We start from the raw sequence: 17,394 nt of genomic DNA on the forward strand, positions 1-17,394 counted from the left end.
GATTGATATTATGTCGGCTTGCTACCTTCTTCAAGTTATGAGATACTTTGTGAAAGTATGGAATTGCATGCACTGGCCTTTTGTCAAGATGCTTTGTTGCCCGCTCCTTTGGCTGTTTTGGTTTCTTGAGCAATGTCTTGCATACAGATGATACAACATACACTGGAAAACCTGCCTTCCTTAATCTGTTAACTTGCTTGGACACGCTTGGCTCCATCTGGTGAACGCATGATTTGCGCAAGGCATTCATAAGACAAGTAGAAAGCTAATTAAAAGCGACTTAAATGAGGCACAGCTTATACTTGTCTTATGAATGCCTTGTGCAAATCATGCGTTCACCAGATGGAGCCAAGTGTGTCCAAGCAAGTTAACAGATTAAGGAAGGCAGGTTTTCCAGTGTATGTTGTATCATCTGTATGCAAGACATTGCTCAAGAAACCAAAACAGCCAAAGGAGCGGGCAACAAAGCATCTTGACAAAAGGCCAGTGCATGCAATTCCATACCTTCACAAAGTATCTCATAACTTGAAGAAGGTAGCAAACCGACACAATATCAATCTAGTTTTTTCAGGGCCTTGCAGACTATCAGCTGTCTGCAACCTTCAAAGGACCAAGAAATGCTTGCAATGTCACACCAATCATAGGACTGTCTACACTGTGTGTACCGAATATGTGGTCTACCATATACCTCTGGGTTGTGGTTGACGTCTATATTGGACAGACTAGTCAGTGCTTCAACGACAGGGCGAGACAGCAGAATAACGATGTCAGGAAGAGATTCGGTAGCCACCTGGCAAAACACTGCAAACAATGTGCTTGTACTCCTTTATTTCAGAACACCACTTTTCTAAAAAAAAAGGCAGTTCAAAAACAGAACGTGAAGTCGTCGAGGCTTACCTGAAAAACAAAGCAGGTGACGAGTGTGTCAGCTGCCCGTCTTTCCTGTTAAAAGAAAATGAAGTGACTTTTCTTTTGACGCACATTGATACACCATAGATTTGTTTTCAAAATTCATGTTTGAAGATAGACCCACGCAATCTTTTGTGGGATGATGTGTGCATATGCATGAGCTTGATGCGCAGGTATATCACGATGTTCGTTTCAAGTAAACGCCAGTTGCAAGTAATGTGCCAGTCCTGTTGTATGTGTTTCGTCTTCGTCGTTTGCGCTCTTCAAGTTTTATGCAATGTATATTCCGTCGCTCTGCTTTATGTTAATGCGGTTTATGAATGAGCTAAGGCTTAAACAGTTTGCTTTACATTACTACTGCAATACTCAGACAGTGTTAAAATTGAATATTTTGACACATAATGAACATGCATGTTTACGTTTTTTGCAGAGCATGCTGGATGCCACTTTGTCAGATCGAGAGTCCAGCTTCCAGCTGGCACCTGGGACATTCATGTTCTTGCACTGGCTGGTTGGCATGGTGTATGTCTTCTACTTTGCCTCGTTTGTGCTTCTTCTGCGTGAGGTGCTTCGGCCTGGCCTGCTGTGGTTTCTGCGGAATCTCAATGACCCAGACTTCAATCCCATACAAGAGGTAGTGGTCATGTCGTGGTTTTATCTTGGTAATCAGCTGCACGTACCATTGCTGCTCAATGGCATGGCATTCAGCTGCCTTGCATGGCATCATGGGTTAATTGCCAAGCCATGGCCGCTGCATTGTGAAAAGAAGTAAATGCAGAAATGCTTCTATATTATACTTGTAAACATGTACTTTGGAACTTCATTTGGTCAGTATTTCTGCGCATACCCTTCCCTTCTAACTTTCACAATATTTATCGTAAAATACCAGATTTTTTTCATTTGCACCTAGTTAAGGCACAACTTATTCTGAAAGAATATAAACATAGTTGCTGATCAATTTTTGATAACATGACTTTCAGACCTATTGATTAAATGCTGCAGCAACATCAACTTATAGAGCCAAGGTAAAATATTTTTCGTTGGTGTAACATAAACATACACAATTCACAAGCAATTTTTGTGGAGATATACGGTGCATTCCAGCAAATCTTGGTTGAATATAAAGAAACGAAAAAAAATATATAACAATTATGAGGCTTATGTATATGGTTTTCAGTCATCTCTCCTCTTCTGCAACTAACACAGTATAGTTTGAAGTACAACACTGCTGTTTTAAGTGCATTCTGATGACGATTGCAGTCAGCCAGTATAATGCTGACACGTGATTTTCAGAACAATGCATCCCATGCTTGTTTTGGGGCCTCTCTGGTGCCCCAGTTGTGTTGCTTGTTGGGCACACCAGTGTTGTTTGATTTCATTTGAGATTTGCAGTGCTGCATTGCTCTCGTTTCAAGTACATATGTTCTGGAATGTATTCGTGCTTGGCAATGTGATTGAGGAGAAGCACATAGCACAGCAGCTGCACATGCACTTAATTGGCATGGCAACACACCGCACACTGTTTGCCATTTGCTGGCCGACGACAGTATTGCTTGTGAATGGCAAGATTTCCTTGCGTGGCAGAGGATGGAGACCAAGACCAATTTTTCGTAGCAGCCACTCAATGACATGGTGTGGCTATGCTATGGTGTCTCATCATTTTCGCTGCGACTGATTACTTGGGTGTCGGTATTGTTGCTAGGCCTTTTTTCGGTTCACTTCAAAGCTGTATGTGATGGCCCTTTACGATGAATACCTGATGCTCACAATTAAGGCACCATTGCTGCGCTCTACCCTCTCCTCATGCTAACTTAACTCAGCGAAAATATGCTAATATTCGTGGCGCTGTTTACTGCTAAATAAGCACGGCCTAGCCAGTTCGCCTTGCCCTTTGGTAGCCACGTGCTACTGCAGCTGAACTCGGTTTGTGCCGTAACTCGCGTTTTACAGTGGACATTGATTTTCATGGAACTATACAATTTTTACACCACTTTATTGTCGTGGGCATTAGTTTATCTAAAGTAAGAACTGTAGCCAATATTTATATTGCAATTAACGGCAACACATTGGAGCTAACTGGAGAGGCAATCGTGCCTCAGGTGGCACATCGCCAGAATTGCTATGTACTTTGGGCTCCTCTGGTGCTGGGGGCGCTGTACGCCATCGAAGGCCAGGGCACTCTTATATTTTTTTTTAAAGTATAATCTGTGGCAGCAAGGGAGCAGTAGAGGGCAACCAAAAAGTGTGTAGTTGTTGTAACTGGAAGAGCTTGATGGTGTCCTAAAAAAAAAAAATTAAGCACAAGCATGATGCTGGTAGTGATGTGTCCACGTGACATATAGAGAAGTACACGCCAGGGAGGAGAGACTGGCTGAGGTGGGAGCAGTGGAGGAAAGTGGAAAACGAGCAGCGGCTCTGCTGTCCATCATGAAACAGCTGTAATTCTGCTACTACAGCAGTGTTCTGAAAAATTCTTACGGCTTCATGTTTGTTGTAGACTTGTATGCAACTGTCAATATAGCGCAGTGCAGTCCACTTGTAACAATATCGAAAAATTAGAAAAAAAAAATGGTTGTAACTAGTGTCACTGTATCTGGACTGCCATAAATATAAGGCTGCCACGCGTACCTTTGTAGCTATTGGTACAAAGTAGTTTGAGATAGGCACTGAATCGCATGGCTGTCTGAAGCACAATTCTTTATTCCGTGTATGCTTTGCAACACCACCCAAAAAAGTGTTCTTGTTGTTCCGATGCTCCATGGGATCAAGTATCGTCCCCATGGAAGTGGCACTGCAAAAGAAGTGATCTCGACTGGGGATAAAAAATGAAGTGTCCAGCTAGTGTTGTATCTTGCAAGGGATCTCGATCGGCAAGAAAATGGACTTTGCCACTTGTTTCGGCATACCACACAGCTCACTCTCTGTGGTCTTGAAGTCAAAAGAAGCTACCCTCGATTCGCTAAGAAAAGAAAAAAAAGCAAAAAAAAAGAATGAAAGAAAATTTCTCGCGATAGTTTATTGGAACTAGTAATAGGTACTTTTACTGCAACGAAGGGCTTTCAGTGAGATCAATGCTCCTACAAGTTTTGGATTTAAGTAGCCAGCCAATTTCCCAGAACTGCTCATATTTGTCCGTGCCACTGCTATACAGGGTGTTTATTTTTAGACAATACAGATTTTTTTATAGAAATCCTATGACAGTAAGGCTCTTGTTGTTTTCGCACACGCACTCCACGTCGAGGTGGAAAAACTTTGCCGCAGTTAAAATGACACTTTACCTCTAATCAACTAAGACATGTTAATTAACTTTTTAATTGTTGACTTGAGGGCAGGTGTTTATATTAGAAAGTTGTAGTGCGATCCAATTTATGGCACACCCATTTTTAAAAAATCACGAAAGTGCACATGTTCGAGATATTCATCATCGAATGTGAAGGGCGAAATCGAAACTGATCGCGCAAAGCGCACACGAAGCGGGACCGTTCAGCTACGTCAGAGCGGAACTACCCGTCACATGGGAGCGAAGAAATTTGAATGAAGGTGCGCCGCGGCCGTATGTGTTCATGAAAAGCTGCAAAGTCATCTCACTTGTGCCCGCGCATCGCCTTATTTTCGCGCATAGTGTTTGGTGCTTATCCGTTTCTTTCGAACTGTGCACAAGAAAACCGCGATATCAACCTTTTCTTTGTCTGGTAAGCATAAAACTCAGGGGCTGCCACTTCGGTGCTTCTTCTTGCAGACACGCGAAATAGTTATTCGTGCCTCTTTATAGTTTAAGAAGGAATCACATAAGCACCACACATTTCACACAAACATTAAGCTGTCTACTTGTGTATTTCAGAATGCTTGCCGATTTTTCTGGCCAGATTCTGCTTCTGTGTGCCTTCATTCGAATTTCGTCACTTCCCTGTCACGTGTCATCCCGGTGTTCCGCCCTGCTTTGTGCGCGCTGGGCGCGATCAGTTTCGATTTCACCCTTGAAATTCGATGATGAATATCTCGAACTACGTGCAACTTTCGTGATTTAAAAAAAATGGGTGGGCCATAAATTGGCCCACCCATTTTCACAAGGGATCCTGACGTAACATAGTTAAAAAGTTAATTAACGAGTCTTTGTTAATTAGTGGCAACAGTGTCATGTTAACTGTGGCAAAGTTTTCCCCCTCGACATAGAATTCATCTGCGAAAACGGCAAGAGGCTTACTGTTGGGATTTTTATAAAAAGCTGTATTGTCTAAAAAAAGCACCCTCTATATTCCATGAAACAGCATGAGTGTTCTGTAATAAAAATGCCTTAAAAGGCTTCTATTGAACCAATTCTTAACTGTGACATAAATTTCCGATGCCGTACCAGATCTTGCTTGATGCTGTGGAGTGTTGCAAAACAGAAAATGTTGCAACCACGAAAAAAATTGTAATTCTGGTTACCACTTCCTTTCTGTGTAGTTTTAAAACAAAGCTTGTTGTCCTTGCGGCCTTCAGTAAATTTCAATGCTGCGTTCATCAGACTGGGTGGACAGCAGCGATTTGGTTCACTGGATATTGCACTTGGTGTTTTACCACTCTGGATTACATGCCATGTTTTTCTCGCAAACTGAGGTGATGGAATGGGCGTGATATGTTCGCTCACTCACACCGATTGTGTACCATGGTGTGTTAGACCTGCATTTATTGTGCTGTCCCGCTTGCCTTATGGCTGCTGTTACAAGGGCTTCATCAGCATGGCATCAACCTGTGAACGCACGCAGTTGCTGACCTTCCAGTGCAACACCGTTTTCTTTTTTGTTATTGTAATTAGTTTTTTTAGCTGCCCTATTAGTATTGAGCCATTTCTTGCAACTTCTTCCATTTAAAAAATAATTTATCAGTGTCTGTAGTTTGCATGACAGGCCGTATTTCATGTATAAAGCACTCATATAATGATGTAAGGTTTCAGTTTCACAAACGTTGTTATACAGATGTTTAACTGTTATTTGGGATATTTTATTGCTGTGGGAAAACTACAGTCACCACGTTTAACTTTTATATTTACATTAAAATGCAGTCATATTTGGTGATTATTAGCCAGTCTTAGGGGGGACACTGCTCTTAAATTTTTTTTCTCATTTCTTGATTGATTTTGAGGATACTTGGTGAGTTTATGTATATTCGTGTGCTGATTTCAATTATGCAATTATTTTTCTAGTATAGCCGGTAGTTTTTAAAATACAAAATATTTCATGTGCCTTTTGGGGAGGAAGATTTTTTATAAACAGAGAGAGTTACAAAGTAAATCAGCATATTGCAATAACCTGTAATCAAAACTGAGTGCAATGCAACAAACATGGACGCTCTAAGCCCATTAGTACAAACGTTACGGTATGTTGAACATTCTCGAAGAAAATTCCAGCTTGAAATTGACGCACTCGTGAATGTTCAACATATTGTAACTTTCGTTCTAATGGGCTTAGAGCATCCATTTTTGTTGCATTGCACTCAATTCTGATTACAGGTTATTGTGATATGCTGATTTACTTTGTAACTCTCTCTTATAGAAAAAATATTCGTCCCCAAAAGGCACATGAAATATACTGTATTTTAAAAACTAGTGGTTATACTAAAAAAAAATTCATATTTGAAATGACCGCACAAATATACATAAGCTCACCAAGTATAATCAAAATCTGATCAAGAAATAAGAAAAAAATTTTCAGAGCAGTGTCCCCCCTTAAAAAGGTTCTGTGGTTTCATGCGATTTCAATGGGCAGACGCTTGTGAATTTTCAATGCTGTGCTCATGATAAAACTTGCTTTTCTGCATTTTCAAAAGTGTGACCCACCAAAATATCTGGACTGGCCAATTTCTTTTCAGTGTTACTTTAAAGATGATCGTGTAATATGTTACCTATAATGTACTGTGTTTGGCCTACGCAGATGATCCACCTGCCAATTCTGCAACATGTCCGCCGCTTCTTGGTGTCGCTGGTGATTTTTGGCACTACAGTGCTCCTTATGGTGTGGGTGCCAGTGCGGCTTATCCAGTGTCTCCTGCCAGGATTCCTCCCATACCATGTCTTGATTTCAAGGTAAAAAAATATTTCCAGAAATCAGGCCAGTGTGTCCATTTTCGTTTTTCATGTCTAGCTTTATTTTCCACTACAAGCAAAAGTCTGGTATGCTGATCGCAAACATACTTGCTTTTTCCAATCTGGCAAGCTTGGAACACAATACTCGAACACAGCACCCGAGTGCAGCATCTTGATATTGAATTCCTGCATACCATGAATATAGTCATATAATGGCCGCAACATTTTTTTTTTTTTTCAAAAATTTGGGTTGAAAATTGTAGGTGTGGCGATTACATTGAGAAGAAGGTGACTTTTTTAGTATATATATTTTTGATGGTACTTGATTTTATTAAAGTGCTCACTTGTACTGGGAGGAAAAACAAAACTTTTTACTTTTAAGCAGTTGCAAAAGAGTTACTCTTTGCCCTTGTCCTCCTTTTCCTCCTCAGAGCTTGTTATGTCTTCTGTCTCAGATGAGGTCGTCCTCCATCCCCTTAAGCTTTTTGGATATTTCTGTTGTAGTGAAGGAGAGAAAGAAGCACTTTTGCATCTGTTGCTGTGTGCGAGATTGGTGTTCATCTGAGACCGTTGCTTCTACCTTTTCATCACTACACCACGACCTTGAAGCTTTTTTTCATGGTTTTAAAGGAAACGGCACCCCACACTACGAGATTCCAGTGGCACATGTCCACAAGGGATCCTGTTTTCAGTTGACCAGTCAGCATTTTTTAGGGTATGGTCATTGCCATCTTACTTAGTGTATGTGTGGCTAAGTGTGCACTAAAAAGGTTGGTTTATGAAGGCATCCAACGGCTGAAGCATGCTCGTCATACATCCAGGTATGATGGCCAAGTCCGTTTCACGTGTACTAAGTTGTTGCCTTATGCTTTCTGTCAGATGTCCCCTTAAGTTATTCTGGACAAGTAAGGAATGCGTGTCGAGATTTGCAGTTGGTGGCTTTTCTTAAATACACGTCACCAACCTTATTTGTGTGCACTAATACCATGGAAACCTGCTGATACGTTCTTCGCAGGACCGTAAAAAATAAATGCAAGAGATGAGAAACAGGATGAACTGAAAAACATTGAGTAGTGGTGAACTGCACAGAATTTTTATTTTGATGCTTATACTTGAAATAAAACGTGCAGTGTTGCCTGGTGCATTTAATCACGCCTGACCAGTACAAAAAGTTTTTTGAGCACCTGCAGCCATATATCTTATTAAATCCAGTGCCACTATGGCCAGTGAGGCCATTGCCTCTAACACCAGGCATGCAATCACTTTTGGCAATAGCTTCGTGAGATTATCGCTGGATGCATCGGCGTCTCCGAGCAGTCATGTAGAACAGTTGGCACAGTGTCAGACCACCATGGCCCAGGCACAGCCAAATGCCTTGCAAACATGCAAACATCTTCAAAAGCAATCGAACATGATAGCGGGGTTCTACTCTATGCCATCAGGGAATTGCTCTGTTGGCACACATTGTGTCTTAAAAACAATGTAAGCCAGTAGTTTACGCTAGGGGCATGTAAATACTTGAATATTAAAATATGAATCGGATAGCAGCTCTGCAAACAGTTCGATTCGCAAATCAACTAAGTACTTGCTGTTCAATTTCTCAAATATAGTTTCTGATGAATAATTCAATAATTTTAATGGCTTCGCATCACTGTCACTTGACAATTTTTGTGGAAAAAGATGTTTTGACTCTGCTCTCACAATCGTGTACGGCTATCTAAACAAGCACAGAGTACTGTATTTACAGGTTTATGTAAATTGAATCCTCTGTATAGCACATCAAGCAAACAAACAAAACATTAAGGCCATTCTGCTTTGCAAGGATGGATGACCAGCTAAGCAGTAAAGATCACTGCGCTGCTTCTTGCAGACAGTGCAACAAGCGAAAAATCCCTTTGCTCCTGTTTATAATTTAAGAAAGAAACAGATAAACACGACACATCACCCGCAAAGAATAAATGTTCCTCTTGTGTATTTCATACAACTTACCATTTTTCCTGACCAGATGTTCTGTGCCTTCATACAGCTTTCATCACTTCCTAGTCACGAGAAATTCCGGTCTGACTAAACAGTGCAGCTGCCTACTCCTACTTTGTGCACACGGTGCACTCGATTTCAATATCACGATTAACATTCGATGATGAATATCTCAGATTACGTGCAACTTTTTTTGTGTTTTAAAAAGTGGGCATGTCATTAACTGTGGTACCCTACAACTTTCCCATGCAAAAAAACTGACCTCAAGTTCATAATAAAATGTTAACAAGCTTTTGTTAATTAGACTTTCCAAGGTAGCTTTATATGTGGCAAGGTATTTCAACCTTGACACAGCGTTCATATGCGAAGGCGACAGATGCCTTACTCTCATTTTTATCAAAAAATCTGCATTGTCTAAAAAAAAATGCCCTGCATAGAATTGAATCACTAAGTACATACACAGGTTACTCATTGCCTCCAAGCATTACGAGGAATGAAATAAATATACTGTATTTACACGATTGTAGGTCAACCCATTTTATCTAAATTTGAAACCAGAAGTTGGGGGGTCAACTTTTAATCGAAACCGAAACTAGTTTTGGTTGTAAGGTTGACTTACAACCGAAACAAACGAGAAATCAGGCGCACTGTGGCATGGTTACGACATTACGTTTACATTCCGGCTCCACCTGTAACATATACCATATTTTCTCGCGTACAACCCGCACCCTTAGCAAGGATTCGTTGAGAATTTTCTAAAAATTTATCCTAGCGTATTGCCACGAAGCTAGCTTTCCTGCATAGCTTTGAAGCACTGCCGTGAAGCCACCTTTGCACACCAGAATTCGAGTTTTCCTTCAGCAACATCATAATAAATTTCCTCCTTTATGAAATGCGCTCGCACTTTTCTTTCTGTTTTTGCCTTGCGATTTTAGGGGGTTGACCTATATTCGAGTCAACTTACAATCGTGTAAATACGTTCGTTCTGTTGCCATTGCTGTCATTAGCAGCACATTGAACATCCTGTCAAATATGGTAGTGCCTCTACCAAAGTGATCATCTTTAATAATACGCAACACACTGCTAGTTAAATGAACACTGAATTTACTCAAAGCTCAAGGTCTAATTTACTCACTGAATTTACTCAAAGCTCAAGGTCTAACGTGTTTTCTTTGCCATCACTGATCGCAACTCCAGTGGTGGGAAACCTGCGCCAATTGCGCCAATCTGCGCCAACTGGCAATTGCTGCTCCACACTGCTCCAAAAGGGTCTTTTTTGCCTAATTTGCGCCATTGCTGCGCCACAACGTGGTTTTAGGAACCGAAACTAATGTTTCGTGTACAGCGCGCTTCGTGAGTGGATGTACCTCGTGGTCGCCATCTTGAGCTGCTGCATTTGTTAATGGCGCCATTAGCGTCCCAGCCGTCGTGACAGCCGACGCAATCCAATTCAATATCAGTGGCAACGGTATAGCAGCACTAGCACCCTAGCAGCTACCGTAGAAGCACTGCAACCGCGCCGCAACCTTCGCTTTCTGCAAGCGATGCGCACTCCTCAATGCTGGTGCTCTAGCGGTCCTGGCAGCGGACGGAGGTGCGTTTGTGTTGTCACCTAATAAAAGCGTGCAGTATGGTTACGACAGAGCTACGCTTGCTGTGCCGTACGCGTGCGTTTATCGTAATGGCGTGAGTGTAGCGTGGTTCCTGTGTGCACGATCCGCAACGATCAACTCCGCAACAGCGAGCTGCTTTCATTTCTATAAAGCGGTGCGCGTGTGAACGCGGTCCGGCACAACGAGCAGCAACGATCGGCGGCTAAATGCGTGCAGTAGGCTTAAAGCAGCGCGACGCGACAGGCATGCCCGAGAAGTTAGGTGAATATACTTATTGTGACAGGGTTGTCAGCGATACGTCATACTGGCGCGGTCGTCGGTGGCCGCCACCTCACATTCGTTCTTTCCCTATGCTTGCATCCCTGCAATCGCGCGGAAGTAGGAATCATTTATCGACCTATTTCCACACTTCTCGAAAAGGCGGAAGACACTGTGGCGTCAGCAAGTTCAGCGGCGCAGTAAACTTTTATTGCGTAAAACGTTATCGCGGCACGCAGTGTAACTGTGTGTGTGTGTGTCAGCTAACTTGTGCCAAGGGTTAAAATATGCAATATTAGAGGCAGTTGAGTGAAATCATTTACATATTGCTGAAAGCCACCTTACGCACTACGGATATTTTTTTTTTGTTTTGTAAATAATTTGTTAATTAGGATTAATTGCTAAATATTGAGTTTAGGCAAGAAGAGGGATTTGCAAAGTTCGAAAGCGTCTTCCCAAACTCCCATTGCATTATTTGCGAGAAAGAAAGTCTTACGTGTACCATTTCTTCCGAGCTGCAAAGAAGCCCGAGAAATACGAAAAAAAAAAAAAAGCACGTGACTAGCGCTTTCGCGCGCCGCGATTGTACTGCTCTCAGCCGTGGTATGAGCGAACGAAATCAGCTGCGGCCGCGACTCGCCGGCTTCGTCACAGCTAGTTGCAGCGGTAGGCCGATAAGTTCGCGGTCGTTTCTTGGCCCGTGTCAGCCAGTTGGCGCGTGTGGCGGTGCAAGTTTTAGCGAGCGCGGGCAACAACTGCCAACTTATCGGCCTACCGCTGCAACGGAACCGGCGAGTCGCGGCCGCAGCTGATTTCGTTCGGTCAAACCACGGCTGGGAGCAGCACGATCACGGCGCGCGAGTGCGCTAGTCACGTGGAATTTTTTTTTTGCGGGCTTTCTTTGCAGCTTGGCTGAATTTCTAGGCTAAATTGGCTAATTCTAGGCAGCTTGGCTAAATTCTAGGCTAAATTTTCTTCCTCTGTGTGTTTCATGAAAAGTCCGTGCCTGCTCCAAACACAGGGGTAGCTGCTCCAAAAGCAGATTTTGCCTGCTCCAATGGCTGCTCCAAAATACTGGAAGGCATTCCCACCACTGCAACTCGCAAAAACAAATTGCGTACACAAATGTAGTGCCTGAAGGGGATATTCAGTTCATTTGAGCATTGTTTGTCTTCCTGCAGTGAAAGTCCATCTCAAGAGATCTCGTTGGAGCTGATACTGCTGCAGGTGGTATTGCCCACTCTCTTGGAGCAGGGCCATATGAAACAGTGGCTCAAGGCCTTGGTGCGTGCATGGTGTGTGGGTGTGGCCTGCCTCCTTGATCTGCGTTCCTACTTGCTTGGAGATGCTCCTGACACCCAGACAGAGCAGGTATTAACACTGCTTCAGCATTCCAGAAACCAAGGCACTACCTCTTTGATGGCTTGCTGTATGGTAGAAGTAAAGGGCACATGGGTTCTGGGAAAAACGTTCGTTTTATTGATTCTAGACATATGAAATTTTCCACAGATATTCAGTCTTGTTTGTTTGTTACAAATTATGCAATCGGCTTATTTTTTTCTTTTTGTCAATCTAATTTTTTGTCAGCAAGCATTATTTAACAGGTACGTTTCTGAATGTTCAAAGAGTGCAGCTTCACATTCATATAATCAACCTTTGCATTGCACACGTAATGCAAAGGTTGTGGGTTCGGTTCTCACCGGCGATAAGTTGTTTTTTCATCCACTTTAATTCATTTTTCCATTATTTCATAATTACTGCACTTCAATTAAAAGAAACAGCAATTAAGACCCCCCTGTGCTTTCCTCGGCATAATTGTATGTTGGATTCATATGGTTGTGTCCAACTAATAATGGGCCCCTCGGTCTATTCCTCTTTTTTCGTTCATTCGAGATGTAATGTTTTTCTACACATCCAGTCAAAACATTTATTTTATTAAAGTACTGCTCATATTGAATTGCCTTTCACCCCAAAAATTTACTCTTGCACAAGCTTAGGTTGTCTGCGAGAGGTTGTGGCACACTTCAGCTTTGTTAAGATGATGTTTAGCTCTATCAAAGACACTTTCTCTTGTCATGCTGCAGGATGGGGCTGCAGAAGGGGGCCAGCAGGCTGGAGACGGTTCTCAGCTAATGGGCCCCCTGAACGAAGTGGACGAGGAGGTGGATGACGAAGAGGAGGAGGACGAGGAAGATGACGAAGAGGAAGCAGGTGCTGCACCTGTTGTGCTTGGGGCAGCTCATCAGGCACTTCTTCAAGGGCCTGGTCCCTCAGCATTCCAGGCATACCAGAGACCACGCTGGTTTCCATTGCGCCTGGCTGCATTGCTGTGCTGCATTGCATTTAGCTTGACAGCACTGAGCTTTGCCATGCTCACCATTCCAGGTAGGCATGTTCTGGCGTAGTATTTCGTTTTGTCAAATTTTTCATTATGTGAGTTTCATTGGATCAAGCATGTAGCACAAGTACCAGAACGAAGCTGGTCATCATAGCACCTTCAAGCACGTGTGATATATTTACATTGCATTGCTACCATGTTGCATGAGTTTACAAGGGAATTCATAGCAAGTTCAATCATGCTACAGTAAAACCTCGTTAATTCAAAGTCACTGGGACTGTGAAAAACTTTCGAATTAAGTGGGTTTTCGAATTAACGAGACATGCAAAAAGCGGGATGCAAGGAACATTGAATTACTGAAAGTAATCAGAGGTGGTCTTTTCGCCTTCTAGTTTGCGGCTCCAAGGGTTGTTTTCCAGCAATACCCGGTCCCATTTTTGCCGCAAACCCAGGAAAACGGCGGGCCTCGCTGCTGTCACCGCAAAAAAAAAAAAAAGTCTCGTGGCTGAAATGCATGCCTGCGGAAAAACGGCATGCTTCACTGCAGCACAGTGGTGACACGCGGGCAGCATGTCACTTGCTCCTCGCAGCGTCAGCCCATCATGATGCGACCATTCGCCCATTCTTTCTGGTAAAATAAAGAATATGATAATGGCCAGTGTGACGGATTCCGCGATCTGTTCTGGCTGGAAAACATGATCATTGAAGTTTTCAAACTGAGTTTTCGAAGTAGGCGTTACAGGCAAGAACTCTGCCAGCAGTGCAAGTGCGCAAATTGCCGGAGCAACCGCCAGTCGGAGGCTCGCGTACATCATGAATTCTGTCAGGTCGTCCTTTATTATCTTTTATTTTCCCAAAAAGAATGGGTAAATCATGACGCGCTGACGTTGCGAGAAGCATGCGACATGCTGCCCGCGTGTCACCGCTGTGTTGCAGTGAAGCACGTCCTATTTTCCGCAGCCGCACGTTGTAGCTGACTACGAGACCGTGTTTTTTTTTTCTTTATTACTTTTTTTTGAACTAGCACCAGTGAGGCTGGGTTGCTTCAACTGTCGCTCATTAATATCGCTACACTGCATTGCCCTGTGACTCCTAATGGCCGTCGCTTCCGCGGAGTTGCGGCGAAATCGGGATCGGGAATTGGCACATGGCACCCAAAGTTTTCGAATTAACCGGGCTGGCGCTGACCGCCACTTCAAAATATCCACTCAGATTTACATTGCAAAATACGGGACTGCAGAAACCCTTCGAATTAAGCGGGATTTCGAAATAACCGAGTTCGAATTAATGAGGTTTTACTGTATATAGTGGAGTCCTGTTTAAATGCATGCCAAATAAGCTGCAATAACTTGCAATAACTGTTTTCTGGAGGTGCTCTACTGTAGAGTCTCATTAAACGGGATTTGGAGGGACTGAAAAAATATGTTCTATTTAAGAGGAGGTTTGTTTACTGAGAGATGTATGGGGTGCATCTCTCAAGTACAAGACCAACCCTATTAGAGACAGTTGCTTCGTTTTATCAGCAATTCCATTTAAGCGATTTCCGCTTACGGAGAGTACTGTTTAAGTGAAATTCACTCAGCACAAATGGTTATTGCACATATTTTGGTTTCCCACATACAGCCAAGACAACTTGTTCACTACAGAATAAGTTTGTTACAGCTGCACTTAGGGAGCCACCAAACTAACTGATAAGGGAGTTGCAGGATTAAAGGGACACTAAAGAGCAAAACGATTTTTCACGCATTAGTAAAGCAGTCTTCCACGAAACCAAAAACACCACGCTTTCTGCGCGAAGGTGCTTAATAAGCGAGAAAACGCGCAGAAAGAAAATACAGGTGGCGACACCACCTTGGAAGTACGCACCATTTGCCGTGACATCACATTTTTGACGGCGCCTGCTCGGGCCTACGTAGTTCCTAATCGGTCAAATCGAAGTACATTGTCCTCTGAGGGGGCCAGAGACTTGACATAACGAGTTTGTGGAAATTTCGTCAGCCGTTCAAGATGGCTGGCCCTTGGGCAAGTGGTTCAACTTTGGCTGGGTGGCTGAGTCGAGTGACGTGCCGACAAACAGAAAGACAGACAGAAAGACAGACCGAAATTTTTGCGTTTAAGTACCCCAAGAAAGACTATCGTTTTTAAAATGGTCAAGGTCACAAGGCGCACGTGACATACCTTCTTCCCCCGTGCCATCCCTCCCTGCTTAGCATTCAGCGCTTTCATCGGGGCGAGGAAAAAGAGAAAACAATTACCGTGTGCAACAAACCTTTGTAGCTCTGCTCGTACTGGGCAGGTTCTAAACATTTTTGCGGCGGTCGATTCGTGAGGCTTCTTTAGTGAAGCCATTCCATGGCTACTTAGAAAAGTGTTGCAGTGCCCCTTTAAGCGCAAATGTTTAGCGAGAGGGAACAGTGGCAGGTAGTATCTCAGTACAAGTGAGCAAGAAGTATTAACAGAATTGATTAAATGATGCAGTTTGAATGAATTGGTTTTTAAATACATTGGAACATAGTGGACCAACCAAAAATTCGAAATTTGTTTGAATTAACTGAGTATGAAACATCAGAATTTGAATGATCTTGAGTCTGCTGTATTTCTCTGTGGTTATTTTAATACATATAGACGGTTGAAATGAAGATTTACAGTATGAATCTCAGTTTAGGATGCTCATTAAACTTCTACGTAAGGAACTCTGTAAAAGTAGCACTTCATTATATTGAAGGTTAGTTATATTGAAATTCAACCTTTTATGCAAAAGTTTTTGGTTGGGAGAATTGCAGCAGGGTGCACAACATATTGACTCATTCAGCTTTTTTTCCCCAGTGCATTTTTATATGTTTGTAAAACAAGCTGATGAATTATCTTGTTGTGAGAATTGGTGCTGTTGCTTTGAAGCCCTGTCTGTGCCTTCAGGTTTGGGGCGATGGTTATCCCAGTCGTATCATCATTGTAATTAGTATGTTATTTTTTTTCATTATTGTTAGCATTGCAGTAACCAGTGACCTTTTCTTATCATATTGTCCCATGTTCAGTGAGCATGGGTCGCCTTGTGATGATGGTGCTAATGCCTGGTGGCCGAGTGCATGAGTTCTACACGGCAGCCTGTGGTCTCTACTCGTGTTGGCTGGCTCTGCGTTGCCTCACCCTGCTGTGCAGCTGGCTGCCTCGGGGCTGGAACACCATTCTCAGCAAGCTCCACTCTTGGATGCTCATTGTGAGTAGCCTTTTGTAAACGTCCATTTCTGTGCAGGTCAGTTGGTAGGGGGTGGGAGAAAAAAACCCAAGGATATGGCAAGGCACGAGTTAAGTTCACTTTGGAATAACAAAGTGCACTCAAAGACAAAGGTGAAAGAAAGCCTAGGCACAACACAGTTGCTGTTATTCCAAAATGAGCCAATACCACCTTGACCAGTTTTCTTTCCTCTTCTCAAAAAAATTATCCCTGCGAATTTTGGCAATGTGGATAATTGTGTATTGCTCATGGAAATAAGTGACATAAACATTATATGCATAGTGCTCTTGTATGATCACTTTGCTTCTGGTATGTAGAACCTTGGTGTGAAGCCCTTGTGCTCTAGCTGACCACATTCTCTTCGTGTGTGCAGTCAGTAAAGTCCCTGGTAGCCATGAGCCTGCTGCTCGGTCTTATCCCATTATTGATGGGGCTGCTGTTCGACCTGGTGGTGATAATCCCTCTTCGGGTGCCCCTCAATGCCACTCCTCTCTTTTACCTCTGGCATGTGAGTATGTAACAGTCTAACCCAGCTGCTTCCCTCTGCGCTGGCATTGTGCCTATTGTACACAGTTGATGCTCATTACAATGGACCATAATAATGCACTGGAAAAGGTAGGTTTATCCAGAGTCTGTTTTATGTAAAATTGAGGTCACAGAATTTTCATAGTTGGTGCAACTTTGTTACATAGCGCTGTCAAGTGATTGATCATTAAAATCTAGAGACAAATTCAAAGAACGACAAACAAAAATTGTTAAAAAGCGAATAAAAAAAATACTGATTTACACTGCAACCATACAGACAGACTAGTGGCATGGTGCCGTGCTGTCCACTATTTTCTAGATGCAAGCTGCTGCTCAGTGGCACTTTTGCTGCATACCAGTAAGATTTTCCATCTGAAGAAAAAATTGTTTCAAGCAATATTCCTGCTGTTGCAACCAGCAGTCCACCGTGCTGGCTGGCCGACTTGCATGCATTCTCACCACCAATGAAACAAAG

At 42.8% G+C, this 17,394-nt stretch overlaps 1 protein-coding gene across 1 annotated transcript in view; it reads left to right on the top strand.

The window, feature by feature from the left end:
- Nucleotides 1–17,394, top strand: part of LOC119373804 (E3 ubiquitin-protein ligase MARCHF6) — a 78,829-nt gene that overhangs the window by 47,787 nt on the left and 13,648 nt on the right. Inside the window, exons 13-18 of the mRNA XM_037643862.1 lie at nt 1,340–1,543; nt 6,822–6,973; nt 12,003–12,192; nt 12,906–13,206; nt 16,195–16,376; nt 16,768–16,902. Coding sequence (XP_037499790.1) covers nt 1,340–1,543; nt 6,822–6,973; nt 12,003–12,192; nt 12,906–13,206; nt 16,195–16,376; nt 16,768–16,902 — 1,164 coding nt within the window. The remainder of the gene's footprint in view (nt 1–1,339; nt 1,544–6,821; nt 6,974–12,002; nt 12,193–12,905; nt 13,207–16,194; nt 16,377–16,767; nt 16,903–17,394) is intronic.

This window comes from Rhipicephalus sanguineus, chromosome 1 (genome assembly GCF_013339695.2).
Source record: "Rhipicephalus sanguineus isolate Rsan-2018 chromosome 1, BIME_Rsan_1.4, whole genome shotgun sequence".
Classification (NCBI taxonomy): Eukaryota; Metazoa; Arthropoda; class Arachnida; order Ixodida; family Ixodidae; genus Rhipicephalus; species Rhipicephalus sanguineus.